This window comes from Scyliorhinus canicula, chromosome 4 (assembly GCF_902713615.1).
Source record: "Scyliorhinus canicula chromosome 4, sScyCan1.1, whole genome shotgun sequence".
NCBI lineage: Eukaryota > Metazoa > Chordata > Chondrichthyes > Carcharhiniformes > Scyliorhinidae > Scyliorhinus > Scyliorhinus canicula.
The window spans coordinates 34,651,356-34,667,443 of record NC_052149.1 but is presented as its reverse complement, the minus strand read 5'-3'; the positions used below and the strand labels follow the sequence as shown (position 1 = coordinate 34,667,443).

The window sequence follows — 16,088 nt, the reverse complement described above, 5'->3', positions numbered from 1 at the left end:
CGAGCCACGTTCTTAAACTTCTGCAGGCCATTTGATGCAGGTACATCTACAGTGCTACTGGGAAGCATGTTCCAGGGTTTTGGTCCTACAACATTGATGGGACAGCAGTATAGTTGGCAGGTCAGGATAGTGTGTGGCATGGCGGGGAGCTTGAAAGTGCTGGTGTTTTTTCTTTATAACATTATCCATCTGCAGAGCTGCCTATATATTATCTGAATCCGTACCCCCCAAATCCTCTGCTCTTTTTCAGCAACAATTTTACTCCAGAATATAAAATACCTCACTTCACTCTGAACGATACTGAAATGCACCTTCCACTTTTTAGCCATATTATTCAATATTCCTTTGCAACTTCTCTTAATTTTCGAAAGAATTAACTGCACTTCCTGCTTTGGTATCATCTCCAAATTTCAACACCACCTTTTCCAAGCCCATATCTGAACCTTTGATATACAAAGGTAACTTAGAACTGAACCCTTCAGGACACCTCTATTCACATCCCGCCACTCACGAAAATCCCGTTAACTCCTACCCATTAACTCCTACCCGGTTTTTAACCTGGTTCACTATCTTCTTCTAGCTCCATAACCATTTCACCTCTAATATTTTTCCATCTGGTACCTTGTCAAAGGGCTTTTGGCCCAAGACCATGTATGCTACATTCCCTTCATTGACAATGCCTGTAAAATCCTCAAAGAAATCTGGAGGTTTGTCAAACATCGTCCAATTTGAAATCTGTGCTAGTTACTTCGAACAATTTTCTCTTCAAATCAAACAAAATCTATGGCAATGTTACCTTTTCCATTTAACTATCTGCTGTTCTCCACTATGTTCCTCACAGATATGTATTAGCCTGGGCAAGTAAATGGGTGTGTTTTCCCCCTCCCCATGATTCTGTCCTATTTCAACTGTTGTTCCACTGCAAAATCTTTCAACACCGAGGAAGAACCCGTACCCAAAATGTCTTATCTGTTCTCTCCGGATGCTGTCTGAGCTGATGAATGTTTCCTGTGTTTTCTATTTTTGTTTCAGATTTCTAGCATCAGCACTATTGTATTTTTTATTCATGCTGTAGATACTTCATTCATCCCAACATTTCCACAGACCAACCATTAAACAACACAACCACCAGAATCACAGGAACCACTGTATCCTGCATCTCAGTGCATCTATCTCTATGTCCTCTGGTTACATTTCCAACCAGATTTATCTAACTCCAATATTAAAGCAGTTAATCGATGTGCTTCAACTATTGTTTATTGTTTGCTCACGATGTCCACAGATTGGTTAAAAACTTTTTTATCATCTTTAGTCTCACAATTTAGGTTTGTTCTGTGGAAGGGAAATTAACATAAATGAAATACTGCTGAAATATTCTGGTTTCAGCTTTATTATGAAAACACATTGTCCTCCGAAAGATAACAAAATGTGTAGTGGAATTGTTTTTAGCCATTGACAAGAACATACGTACAACGTATTTCATCGGACGTACTTTCCAAGGTCTATTTAATGTAAACATGCCTGTTTATTTCAGATTATAAAAACATGCTATCTCCAATCGAATCTCAGAGTGCGGTGCCCTGGCTTTGCAGCTAGAACATTCTCTCTCCGCAAATATATTTGTGTAAATAAATTTCCTTAAATCGAACCTCGAGGAATTTGTCTTCATTATGATTTCCACGACATGTTCAGTATCCTTTAATATCCTTAAACCAGTATCCTTTAGCTCCAGGTTTATAATCCAAGGCAATAACCTACTTGCACATGCATTGTCTCTGCTTTTTTTAATATTTAAAGAAATGGAGTGCCTGCGGTGAAAACAATTTTGTTTTCACGGATAACTCGTAACTTTAATTCAGAATTTGAAAAATTTTTCAAACTCACAAATGTGCTTTGAAGATCCGTCCCGCCGCACGCACTTTCTGCTGCGGCACGCCCCCAGGTTACTCTGTTCCACCAGCCGGTCAATGGGATTTCCCATTGTGCGCATCCCACGCCGTCGGGAAATCCGCGGGTATGAGTGCACTGCCGGCGAAACGGAGCATCCCGCTGACGGAGAATCCAGCCCAAGATGCCTCAAATAATGCACAATGGTTGCCAATCTCCTCTGTTGCCACCATAACTTTGCTAAATAACAAATATGTACATATTAATGGGGTTTCCACCCCACCTCCAGCAGTTATGTCAGCAGCAGAGTGGGAGCATCTTCAAGGAAATCCCTAATCAATATTCCGAGTATAGTGTTGGGGGGGGTATGTGGAACAGTGGTTAGCACTGCTGGCTCACAGCGCCAGGGACTGGAGTTCAATTCCGACCTTTGGTGACGGTGTGGAGTTTGCATGTTCTCCTCGTGTCTGCTTGGGCTTCCTCTGGGTCCTGTGGTTTCCTCCCACAGTCCAATTCTCTGCAGGCTAGGTGGATTTGCCATGCTAAATTGCCCCTTAGTTCCAAGGGATGTGCAGGTTAAGTTGCGGGGTTACGGGATAGGGAGGGGTTGCTGGAGGAGCGGACCTAGGTAAAGTCCTCTTTCGGAAGATCGATGCAGATTTGATGCGCCAAATAGTCTCATTCTGCACCATTGGGATTTGAATATATTCTATTCACTATCCATAGTATCTTATAACCTTTCATTTATTGAGGATATTCTGACCAAGTATTTAACCTAGTGTTGGTGCAACAGACAGACACAAGTAGCAGCCCCAAATGAAGTCATTCTCCTGTAAATTAGTCAGCTGGAAAGAAGGAAAATTGAAAGTGCATTTATATAATATCTTCACATCATTTTGCAGCCAATGGATCATTTATGAAATGCATTAATTGATGTTATGTCAGCAAGCACAGCAGTCAATTTTTACATAGCCATGACCCACAATGGGCAAGAAAACAAATCATCAGTCAATCTGTTTTGGTGGTGTTGCTTGAAGGAAAAAGTTGACTCGCACATGTGAATACTCTCCTGTTCTTCGAATAGTTCCTCAGGATCTGTTAGAATCCTGGTTTTGTGTCTTATCACAAAAAACAACACCAGCAACAATGCAAGATTCACTTAGTACTACACTGAAGTGTGATCCCAGATCGTGTGTTCAAGTAGTTGCATGCTGATCCATCGAAGAAGTTTTTATTCTCTGCACCAGTAAGAGTAAAGAACTCAGCCTGCCAGATAAATTGTTGTTATACTCAATGTTAGCCAGCAGTGGCAATCAATTTTCTTGCCATGGGGAGATAGAGGGCTCAGCTAATCTGTGCAGGTCAGCAATACCTTTTTATATTGCTGGCCTAGATTGAAGCCAGCCAGAAATGAAAGTCACCATGCAGACCTTTTAACAACTGCGGGAGCACAAGATTGCATGTAGCGAATTGTTTATCTGATCCGTTACTATGTTAAATGCACTTGTATAAATACCAGTTGGTGATTGTTGATAATGACGCTGTACAACATAAATGGAACAGATTTCAGACTACAAGGAGGCAAGGCAGATAGAAGATTCTGTGCAATACAAAGCTTACACCCTGAAATACCTAATGCTTTTTCCATTCTCCCCCCCCCCCCCCCCCACCCTCCTCCTCCGCTGGCCCCCATGCTTCTCCCAGTCTCTGTCTCTTCAGTTGGCCGGGCAATAACAGTTAAGCAAAATTGTTGTGGAGGCAATTGTAAATTATTTGAAAAGATATGGGGCTGGATTCTCCGTCGGCGGGATCCTCCGTTTCACCAGCAGCGCTCTCAGCCCACAGATTCCCCGACGGCGTGAGGGTATCCACAATGCGGAAACCCCATTGGCCAGGGCTGCTGGCAGGGGTGCGCCACACCAGAATACGGGTCCGGCGGGACGGAGAATCCACCATGTTGTTTGCAACTATTAGTGGTGAAACTTTCCCTATTTGTTGATGTGTTCTTTACAATGTGACATTACACCAAGGCTCTGTCCGCTCTCTCAGCTGGCATAACACATCTAATGGCACTATTTTGAAGAAGAGAAGGGTGGGTGGTGGTTGAATTATCTCTGGTATCCTGGTCAAAATGTATTCCTCAAACCAACATCATTAAAACATATTGCCCCAGGATTAGCAGTAATACTGCTGACCATGATTGAAGTTGTCTATGAAGACCGAGGTGAGCTGCAGCATGGATATTAGTCTTCCCAACACCAGTTTGTATCTAGCACCAAATCAAGGGCATCTCCAGGCAACAGAATAAGCAGCCAAATCACCTTGAAGTAGTCTCATGGACAGAAAATCAGGAACTAAAATGCTCTGAATGTTACACTTCTAGTCATAATGTGTGAGAACAAACTAAATGACTGGAACATATACATTGGGGCTGGTTAGCTCACTGGGCTAAATCGCTGGCTTTTAAAGCAGACCAAGCAGGCCAGCAGCACGGTTCGATTCCTGTACCAGCCTCCCCAGACAGGCGCCGGAATGTGGCAACTAGGGGCTTTTCACAGTAAATTCATTGAAGCCTATTCGTGACAATAAGCGATTTTCATAGTGGGGCTGGTTTAGCTCACCAGGCTAAATCGCTGGCTTTTAAAGCAGGCCAGCAGCATGGTTCGATTCCCGTACCAGCCTCCCCAGACAGGTGCCAGAATGTGGCAACTAGGGGCTTTTCACAGTAACTTCATTGAAGCCTACTCGTGACAATAAGCGATTTTCATTTTCATTTTCATTTTCATTGGATAAAGATAGAAGCTGAAATATCTTCAAGGAAATTTATAAAATATAAAACTGTGAAGTTTATCAAAGCAGGAAAATTTGACATTCCACAAATATAAATCATATCTCAGGCATAGTGAAACTGTTTGGGATGAAATTAGAATAACTTACTCTTTACAGTGCAGAAAGGAGGCCATTTGGCCCATCGAGTCTGCACTGCTCTCTGAAAGGGCATTCTACCTAATGTAACACCCCCCACTCCCATCCCCAGGAGATGCACAGAATTCCTGACAGCAATTTCTGGATTCTCATGTCCAACTGTTCATGTACAAACTCCCAAAGTTGTTCTGTAGAGGGGTCATTGAGACTTGACACATTAACTCTGTTTTCTCTCTCCACAGATGCTGCCAGACCTGCTGAGTTTATCCAGCATTTTCTGTTTTTATTTCAGATTTCTACCGTCTACAATATTGCTTTCCCCAAATTGTTGTTAGTTTCACAGGAGTCATGATTGCTGCCTCTCCATCATTGCTACTACCACAAAATCTGGGTCATTAATTGTCTGGTCACTATCACACTGCTGATTGTGAGAGACATTGCTGTGTGCACATTATGTATTCAACCTTACCAATTAGAATCATAGAATCACAACAGTGCAGAACACTGACCCTTTAAAGAGCACATCTATGTTAAATTTCATCTGCCACTTTACCACTTACTCCACCAACCCATCTATATCATTTTGGAGATTATAACGATCCTCTACACTGTCCACCACTTGGAAAATCTTTGTGTTGTCTGCAAATTTCCCAATTGTGCTCCCCACGTGCAAGTCCAAATCATTAATATATAAAACAAACTGTAAGTGTCCCAACACCGAGCCCTGTGGAACACCACTTGTAATAACATTCCAATTGCAAGGGCAGTCATCAACCATTATCCTTTGTTTCCTGTTACTAAGGCAACTTATTATCCTTGTATCCCATGGGTTTTCACTTTCTTGACCAATCTGTCATGTGGTACTTGTCAAACACCTTGCTAAAATTCATGTACACAACATCCGCTGCACTACCTTCGTCGACCCTTCTTGTCACTTCCTCAAAGAATTCAATCAAATTAGTGATGCAAGACCTTCCTTTAACAAATCCATGCTGACTATCCCTGACTAGTCTATGGCTTTCTATGTGACAGTTAATCCTATCTCTCAGGATTTATTCTACTAATTTGCCCACCACCAAGACTAACTGGCCTTTAATTGTTTGCCATTTCCTTTGATCACTTTTTAAACAGTGGAACCACTTTAGCATGTCTTCAGTCCTCCAGTACCTCCCCTGTATCTAGTGAGTGTTGGAAAATCATCCTTCCTCAGAAAATTTGCTATCTCCTCCCTGACCTCCTTCATTGGCCCCAGAAACAATCAATCTGGCCCTGGCCACTTATCAACATTCAAGGATTGCAACCCATCGAGTACTTTCTCTCTCTTTATGATTATCCCATCCAATATCTTAGTGTTCCTCCAGCACTACTATATCTGCAACATCCATTTCCTTTGTAAACACGGAGACAAAATATTCATTCAAAGTTCTTCCCACAGCCTCTACATCTACACACAAGTTCTCTTCTTCATCTCTGATAGGTCCCACTTTTTCCTTAACTAACTTTTTACCATTAATATATTAGTAAAACATCTTTGGGGGTTTCTTTAACTTAACTTGCTAATCATTTTCATGCCCCCTCTTTGATTTCCCGGTTGACTTCATCCCCGCACTTCCTCCACTCATCTAGGCTATCTGCAGTGCTTAGTTCTTTGTTTGATCTTCCCCTGTATTCTTCTAAACAACCAGAGGAGTCTAGATTTCGCAGGACCCTCTTATTTTTGGAGGGGACATGTCTGCTTTGTGCATTTAAATTCTTGCTTTTTCCACTGGTTTTCCACTGATTTATCCACTAGCAGTGCTGGCCATTCCACCTAAACCAAGTTCCTTCTAATTTCTGCTAAATTTGCTTGCCCCCAGTTCAAAATTTTTACCAAAAAGAAAATGCTGGAAACTCTCAGCAGGTCTGGCAGCATCTGTAGGGAGAGAAAAGAGCTAACCTTTCAAATCCAGATGACCCTTTGCCAAAGCTCAAAAGTCAACATTTTTACTCCTGCTTTATCTCTGTCCTTTTCCATCGTAATACTGAATCTAACTGAATTGTGATCGCTATCCCTGATATGGTCACCAACTTTCACTTCACCCACTTACCCTTTTCGTTCCCCAAGACTAGATCTAGAATTGCAGCTCCTCTTGTTGACTTTGTCTTGTCACTAATTGCTTGAAAAATATTTCTTGGTCACATTGCATAAATCTTTCTCCTTCAGTTCCCCTCACATTATTTGAATCCAACTTGATATTGGGATAGTTAATTTCTTCGACTATTATTGCCCTCTTGTTCTTACAGGCAGAAATTTGCCGACATATTTAATCTTATATCTCCCTTTCACTATGTGGGTGTCTGTTGTATACTCCCAGTAGCGTCACTGATCCTTTCTTATTTCTAAGCTCAACCCATAAAGCCTCATTTGTTGACCCATTTAGTATATCATCCCTTCTCACAACTGGAATTGATTCTTTAACCATTAGTGCTACTTCCCTCCTTTTTTATCTCCCACTCTGTCCTGCCTGAAAACTCAGTATCCAGGAATATTGAGCTGCCAATTTTGCTGCTCCTATAGCCAGGTTTCTGTTATAGAAACAACATTATGGGCAGCATGGTGGCATAGTGGTTAGCACTGCTGCCTTACAGTGCCAGGCACCCAGGTTTGATTCCACCTTGGGTGACTGTCTGTGCAGAGTTTACGCATTCTTCCTGTGTCTGCATGTGTTTCCTCTGGGTGCTCCAGTTTCCTCCACAGTCCAACGATGTGCAGATTAGATGGACGGGCAATGCAAAATTGCCCCTAGGTGGGGTTATGAGGATAACTCTCTTTCAGAGGGTTGGTGCAGACTCAAAGGGCTGAATGGCCTGCTTCTGCACTGTCGGGATTCTATGATCCTGCTACCATGTGTCTACTTGTGCCCTTAACTCATATATCTTGGTTGTGATACCCCTTGCATTGACGTATAAACAGTTCAACCCCACCATTTTCCCTTGCTGGAACCTTTTTAACCCTTGATTCCCCTGTAATTCCAAGCCTATCACTACATCTTCTACAAAGCTAGCTAACGCTCTACCTCCATTTTCCTGATCTGAATTTAGCCTATCTGATCCTACTCCTGGGATTCCATCCCCCTACCACTCTAGTTTAAATACTCTGATTAATCCATGATAATAATCTTTTATTATTGTCACAAGTAGGCTTACATTAACACAGCAATGAAGTTACTGTGACAATCCCCTAGTCGCCACACCTCGGTGCCTGTTCGGGTACACTGAGGGAGAATTTAAAATGTCCAAATTACCTCACAAGCATGTCTTTTGGGGCTTGTGCGAGGAAACCGGAGCACCCGGAGGGAAACCCACGCAGACACGGGGAGAACGTGCAGACTCCACACAGTGACCAAAGCCGGGAATCAAACCTGGGACCCTGGCGCTGTGAAGCAACAGTGCTAACCATTGTGCTACCGTGCCACCCTTAATTAAGTTAATTTGAATCGTTTTTCTTTCTGTTGCTCTAGCTGTAATAACTTGAATGTTCTCCCCCCCCCACAAAAAAGGTGCTGTTGGGGCGTCACCGCCTGGAATAGAAGTGGTGCTGTCAAACTGGAGAGATGCTACTACAAATTGCCCACCGTGACTCAGCATTCTCGCGATTAGTTGTGATCTGCTTCAACTTGACCGGACTGCGGAGGTGTAGATTTGTCTCTGTTAAACTCTCGAGGCTGGCAGCGGACGTGTGAATGGTGCAGACTCTCGGTGAATGGCGCAGTGGTCCTTTGCTCTGGGGACTCTTCATTCAAGGTCACTGCTTCCTTTTCGGCGCATCTCGTCAATGTTCTGAACCGAGTGGACATGACTCGTACGCCGGAGGTGGGAATTGCTATTCTAGACAGGAGGAGGAAGACCCCAGCCCAGCCTGATCTACCCGCGCAAAAATCCACATGCACGTTTCCAGTACATTGGCGGGGTCTCCATGACCAATTCTCCCCCAACATGGTTCAGGGCCGCTGGATGTCAGTTGTAGCCTCTGTATCACTCAGCCTGGGCTCAAATGAACAATCTCAGCACCAGGCAGAGACTGAACCTGGGACCTGGGCAATCTGTTCTCGGCCCCGCTCAGTCATTGAGGAGTGCAGATGAAATTATTTTTTTGTTTGTTGTGAAATTCTTGGATTTAAGAGTTGGGTTTGGATTAATATTACGATTTGTCTAATTATGATTTACTGGGGGGATAAACAAACGTTAATAAAGGGCTAACCGGTCTCCGTGCTGGTGGTTATCGCCCTGCCTCAGCAGGGTTGTGTATTGCAAAGAGGCTTTGACAAAAAGTCAACCAGACTCGAAACATTAGCTCCTTTCTCTCTCCACAGATGCTGCCAGACCTGCTGGTGTTGTCCAGCGTGTTCTGTGTGTGTTGTATTGCAGATAATTGTCGCTACATTTAAACACCCTCAGTTAATTTAAAGCATTTGCACTTATGGCACCAAATCAGAAGACCCCCAAAGTGTAATAATGGCCTTCGTTCCCCTTTTTTCAAATTCCCTTTATTATTTTGCCAATGCTTTCACTCCGGTCTAATATTACTCCGCCACCCTGTTCTTTATTTCATTAAACTATTGAACTCACAGCTTAAGAACTTTAAGAAAGGAATTATACATTCGAAGATGTCCTGCAAAGGATATTTTCCTGAGCTTTTTAATTCCTTCTGTGATCGTCAACTTGTCCGTATTCTCTCTTTATACTTCATTGACCAGTGGAACTGACACTATTTATCTTATCAGAGTGCTTCACAATCTTGTCAGGAACTCAGACAGATCCTCCTACCCCCTCTCCCCGCCTTCAACCTTTCTAAATACTAATGAAAATGCGCCCAATGTATCGGTATGCCCCTCATCCCTGATACCATCCCTGATAACATCCTAGGTAATCTATAGTGAAATAAAATGTGAAAAGTACTGTGATTAGAATAGCTTTCGTTCTGAATAGATGCTACCTGAATACTGCACAGAGAGGCAGAGCTATTCAAGGGCCTCGATATGACACTATTACAAAATGAAGACAAGTCTTGTGTCTCCAACTGACTCACATGTTAAGAATGACAGTTTCTCAAGGGTAGCACATAATAGTCTATATCTTCCAAACTGAATATATATATATATATGTGCAGCTCCGTTGTTGGTTGCGATTAAGGACACGCTAACACAGCTCAGGAACAGAGTTATGAATCAAGTTTTCTGTTCCTTCACAATTGAGTCACTGTAAAGTTCATGCCAGCCATTTATCCCAGCATCCTAAAACGGACCGGCCTGGCTGTGATAGGATGTTCACATGTTTGATATTTTCTGGTACTGGTCAGAAGTAATAAGAATACAATTATTGTTGTCAGCTGTGAAGATCTAAAATGGGCTCCTCGCAAGTAATCTCTCGATTCCAAAATAGAACACAGGCAAGAAGCGATTTATTTTAAAACGGGGTGTGTGTGGAGGGTGGGGTGGAGGGGGGGGGGGGGGGGGTGGGGGGAGATGGTGTGCTCAGTGGGGACAGTGAGGTCAGGCAGATTAGTGTATCCAAAGATGGGGGAAATTGAGAGAATCAGATCAAGACTTTTCTCAAAATTGCAAGACGGGTGTTCTGCAGGAGAACATTTCTAGCCGTACAATACAATATGTTGAACTCCGAAACACTGTGACAGGAGAGGGGACAGGTTGCAAATTGTCATCTTTGACAATCTGTGAGTCGAGGAAATTTTTATACCGGTTTGTTATCAAAGCACTGCCCCACAATCTTAGAAACATGCAATTTGAAGCAATGTGTTAATGCTTTTAACTTGTGGAACAGACTGAGGCACTCAGCAGTGGCGTGTTATGAGGAAATTAAAAGCAATGGGTTGAGTGTTGCGTCAGAAGGAAATTGTGAAAGATATGTACACTTTATACAACAATTAGAACAATGAACAGCCTTTTCCATGTTGCTACCCGTGTTTGTTTGATGAGCATTCATATTCAACATCTGTTTTCATGTTTCATCTCAAATTAAATGTTTAATCCATTATTGATGCAATGGAATGTGAGTTACATTTTTTGTTACCACATAATCTGTACACCCAACACTTGTTGTACGAACAACATTGCAGCCATGCCTTCGTCATACCACATGGCAGATTGCAAAGTTCTCAATTCATGGGACCGAATGTTTGATTAATTGTTCTGCCCGAAAATACAATGATCATTTTTTCATTTGAATCGTTTGTTGAACACAATCACATTCTTGACAATATAATTTTACTTCCTGTATAGGTTTGTCTGAGCCCTTCTTTCGTTCATGGGACGTGGGTGTCTGGCTGTGCCAGCATTTATTGCCCATCCCTAATTGCCCTTTCAAGGGGCAGTTAAGAGTCCATCACATTGCTATGGGTCTGGAGTCACGTGTAGGCCAGACCAGGTAAGGATGGCAGATTTCCTTCCCTAAAGGACATTAGTGACACAGCTGGATTTTTAAAAAACTACAATCGACAATGGTTTCATGGTAATATTAGATTTTTATTCCAGATTATTATTGAATTCAAATTTCACCATCTGCCATGGCGGGATTTTAACCTGGGTCTCCAGACCATACTGGTTCACTAGCCCAGCGACAATGCCTCCCCACCACTTATATTTTGTCTTTTATTGTTTTAATTTTAACATTTATTTCAGTGTTATGCAGCACAAAAAACTGACAAAGCTTATGTTTAGGCAAGAAACACCGGCCTGCTCTCCAACTAATACATCAGACATCAGCACATTGCTTCAGAACACCTCAAACCAAAGGCTCTCATTCTCATCTTTCGATTTCCTCAGCTTGCCTAGAAATGTGTCCACTATATATGTTATTTCCGATCTACAAACTGAGTTATCCCTGTGTATTTGTGTTCCTGTATCTAACTCCACACAATTGACGTTGTCCTTCAGATTCACAGCAGTGTGTAAAGTATACCTGGAACGCTGGCCTTCAGAATCAATGCAGCACTCTGTCCACCACACCATTTAACATGCACTCTCTCACGCATGAGAGACCTTTCTCATGCACCACCCGCCCCTGGAGTTAATGGTGTTCCACACGTATGTTACGGGGGAGGAGGGGGGTGCACCCAACCCAAACACACAATTAGCGGGGAAGCAGCTTCAGTACAAAGTCAAAAAGGACCCCGATTTTTAAAAAAAGTCATGCTAGGGTCATTAGTACAGTTTTATTACTTAAGAGAACACATATGGAAGAGAGCGGATGAACAGATTTGCACCAACGAGTGTCTCTGGCCAACCTGCGCCACATTACCAGCTCACCCAGCTCTCTGACAGATGGCCCAGAAAGTGGGTACCTTCTCCCACCCCCCTAAAAGAGTAGCACTGACCCTTTAGCGGGCCGCCCCCAAGTCGAAAGCGAAACAGTGCATTAAAAGGTGAATTGCAGATGATGAAACACACACACACACACACACAGATGCACATTAGTCATTATTGAAGCTGCGATCAAACTAATGGCACCCATCCATGGAGAATCGAGCGCAAGTTGTTACCAGCATGATGTGGGGAATGGCATTCCGTGGGGTCCTGTCTGAGCCCAGTCCAGACCTTCACTTTGAGTGAGAGACAGTTTGTCGCCCACTACTGACCGCAAAGTGCCAGCAACCCCCCCGGAGCACCCATTAGATCGGCGCTGATATCCCTAAATACTGTAGTCACTTTTGGAAAGAGCCAGTCTCACTTCACATCCATTCCAAAGAGACTGTCCATGAAGCAGATCGCTGCGTGTTAATGCATAAATATGTGGGCCAAAGGCGCGGGCACGCAATAAAGACAGATGTTTCGAGATCAGAATATTGCACAGTGGCCGGATGGTTAAACTTACCGCCCGCTGCCTGCCTCCCAAACCGAGCAGCTTGCGCTGTGGGCCGGCTGCACGCACTCCTCCCGCGCGCTGCCACAACTCCTCGCCTCTTGCAGCTCATGCTGATGTTGTTTCGGGTTGAAATCGCCAGCGAGTCGGACATTTCCTGACTGGTTTCAGCGGCGAGGGGGTGAAATCTCCCGGGGGCCGTTCTCAGGAGACAGATTCCATGCTCATTTGGGATTTGGTGTTCCTGGCGAAGCGGCAGCCCCCACTCTCTGCAACATGCTGGCCAGCTGGAGGCTCCTTCGCCCCAAAGTCTCCACTTCCTGGAGTAGCCTCTCCGTCCTGCTCGAACCACCAGAGCGCTCTCCCTTCAATGAGGAACACCAAGATACACATCAGTCCCCAACGCGCGATCTCGGCAATAACACCCACCACATGGAAGCTCGAAAACACCCAGAACTAACTCGCAACAAGGGTGACACTGAAAGCTAATCGACGCCCCCCCCCCCCCCCCCCCCCCCCTCCCTCCACCCCACCCACCACCTTGCCGATCGCCTGGATTTCTCCTGCAAAAGGTGGGCAGCAATTATTCCAAGGGGATGAGTGGCTTATTCTCTCCCCCCCCCCCCCCCCACCTTCTCTCTCCCACAGCCCCCCCCCCCCCCCCCCAGTTTAACCCTTTTCGAACGAAGTGTGTGAGTGTGAGGGAGACTGGGAGAGATTGAATGTGCAAGTGGAGAGAAAGATTGTCTCTGTCTGCAGCAGACACAAACACAACCCCTGGTAATCGGCACCTCCAGCCGTCGACAGCTTGGGTTTCAGTTAGTTTGCGCTTACTTCGCCCGGGCTAATTTAATTTGAAGGAGCAAATGTGATATTGATACGTTTCCGGGATAATTTGTACCAAGCACCAAATTCAACCCCCCCCCCCCCCCCCCCCAAAAAAACCATCCAACTACTTTGAAATAGAGATGTAATAATCAGTGCTCGGTTAAGGTGGGTCAGGCATTGTTTAGAGAATGATTGAAATGGTAGGTGTAACAAGTTGGCGCTGCTCTCTGTGGCTGAGGATGCAAAGGCTAAACAAGATGCAAGCTGTACCGAGGTGGGACTTGAAGCATTGCAACAGTATATCCCACGTGCATTACAATTCATTTAACTCCACTCCAACCGAACTCAATTCTTATTCCAATCCCCTGGCTCCAATTCTAGCATCAGACACTTCCTCAGCTGATCCAGCCAGAATCCCGGTGGTAAATGTATGTTCTGAAACACAGAACCACAATCCGAATAGAAGAATCGATGGTGTTTGATTCATTCACTGAATGGGGGAGGGGGTAATGAGAGAGCGAGGGTAAAATGAAACAAAAAAGGTCAACGTGGGACATGGTCAAGAGGGGTCAGCCCTGCTCACTTACCGACTCAAGCATTCAGCGTATCCCGCCGGAGATAATCAGCACTCCCGCACATCGTGGCAAGGAATGAGAGGGTGGATTTTTATGGTGGGGGGCTAGAAGGTCAGTCAGGGACTTGGTGACTCTGGTTCTCTCCATCCCAGAGTTGCTGATGGTGAACCCTCCCCCCCCCCCCCCCCCCTCTCCCCTCTCTTCCCCCTGCTCGGTGTCAGGTTCCACTCAATGGATCACATGATGGAAGCCAGCTTTCTGGCAGTTTCCACACCTGCCCAGAACCTGGGGTCACCCTGAATCCACCCCCCCCCCCCCCCCCCCCCCCCGAACTCACCGAAACCTAACAAATCTTTCCCTGCCAGAGAGTGAAACCAGTCAACATCCCCTAGAGCATCTGGAACTCCTTCACCCCAGAGCCTAAAATGAAACCTCTTCAAGCTCCCCACCCCAAGCTTCTTCCGGGTATGTACCCCTGCACTCACACACAACGCAGGCAGCTATCCAGAAAGATCCGTATTCCCATTGCCCCAGAGGCCGGCTAATCTTTCCGAGACGAAACCTTTCCTCGACGCAAAACCAAAAATAGCTATACGTACACAAAATGCTCAGACTATCACCCAACAACCCGCACAGGAATGGCAACAGGAAGTCAGAACGAGGAGTGGGCATCCAGAAGATGAAGAGGTTTTTTATTTGGACAGTGCTCCAATCAGAGGGCGAATTGTTTTGCTCCAAAACTACTAGCTGATTCAGAAGGATCTGGTCTGTTTTGATGATGGATGGGGCAGTGTATGCCTGGATTCTGCGCTGCAGGGTTTGGTGGACCTGTGTACACTGGTAAAAACCAGGGTTTGGATGAAAGAATGATGGTTTTAGATGAGCCGATGAGCAGACCAAACGATTGTTTGGTCTTCCGTTTATCGAGAGAATTAGTCATCTGTCCAGAATTGGGACAATCTTTGCACACTATCCAAAATCCAAAACCCCCTTACACAGTATCGAAGTCACCGATAACCCGAATAGTATCGATATCAATCCTTCACTCGTTTCTTGGGTGGAAATGCAGTTCAATTCATATTTCCCAAAGCTCAGAAACCAAGGGCGTATGGATTGGCAGCTCTGCCCCAAGGTTTGATACCTGGACTGACCCCCGTCCACCCACACACAATTCCACTCAGTACAGGCCGATCCGAGACTGCTTCCCATACTGAACTCAAATAATCATAAACCACATCACTTCATTGTCCATAATCAACATCGGCTAATCTAAAACCATCATTCTTTCATCCAAACCCTGGTTTTTACCGGTGTACACAGGTCCACCAAACCCTGCAGCGCAGAATCCAGGCATACACTGCCCCATCCATCATCAAAACAGAACAGACCCTTCTGAATCAGCTAGCAGTTCACCTGAAACCTGGTTAGTTCGCCTGTCTGGTCCCAGGTATTCCTTTATATGGAACAGAGTCCATTCAGATTGTTTTTAAAATAAATTTAGTGTACCCAATCATTTTTCCAATTAAGGGGCAATTTAGAGTGGCAGAATTAACAGTCCATTCAGAATTGTCTATAATTATCATTCAGACACTGAACGTTGTAGCTTGTTTTCCAGCCGTTCAAAATAATTTAATTATTTTGGCGCAGATTTAAAACAAATCAAAGTTATTATCCTTATTCGATCGGTGAATGAGCTTTAGAATGCAGGCGTCCTGTCAGCTATGATCAGAATATTCGTCCATTCAGATATCAGCTTCCTTGTGGGATAATGTCACCCATTCATTTGGAACAGATCTCTCCAACCATTTGAAACGTGCTGACTCACTTATTAAGAAGCTACTGTTTCCTTCGGTGGCCCGGATCTCCTGTAGCTGTGTGTGGATATGGTTCCATATGCCAAAACGACCCCACCTAAAAGAGGGCAGGTCGGTGCAGTCTGGCTTTGCAAACAGTTAAAGAGGGCCAAGCCCCACTCTAACACAGTGAGCAAGCACACTGTCCATGCTGCCTTTTTGG

General features: G+C 44.5%; 1 protein-coding gene across 1 annotated transcript in view; it reads right to left on the bottom strand.

Moving 5' to 3' along the window:
* LOC119964468 overlaps window positions 1-13,074 on the bottom strand; it is a 73,915-nt gene extending 60,841 nt beyond the window's left edge. The window contains exon 1 of the mRNA XM_038794009.1: window positions 12,682-13,074. Within this exon, the coding sequence (XP_038649937.1) occupies window positions 12,682-12,823 (142 nt within the window). The 5' untranslated portion in view covers window positions 12,824-13,074. The remainder of the gene's footprint in view (window positions 1-12,681) is intronic.
* Window positions 13,075-16,088: the final 3,014 nt, after the last annotated feature.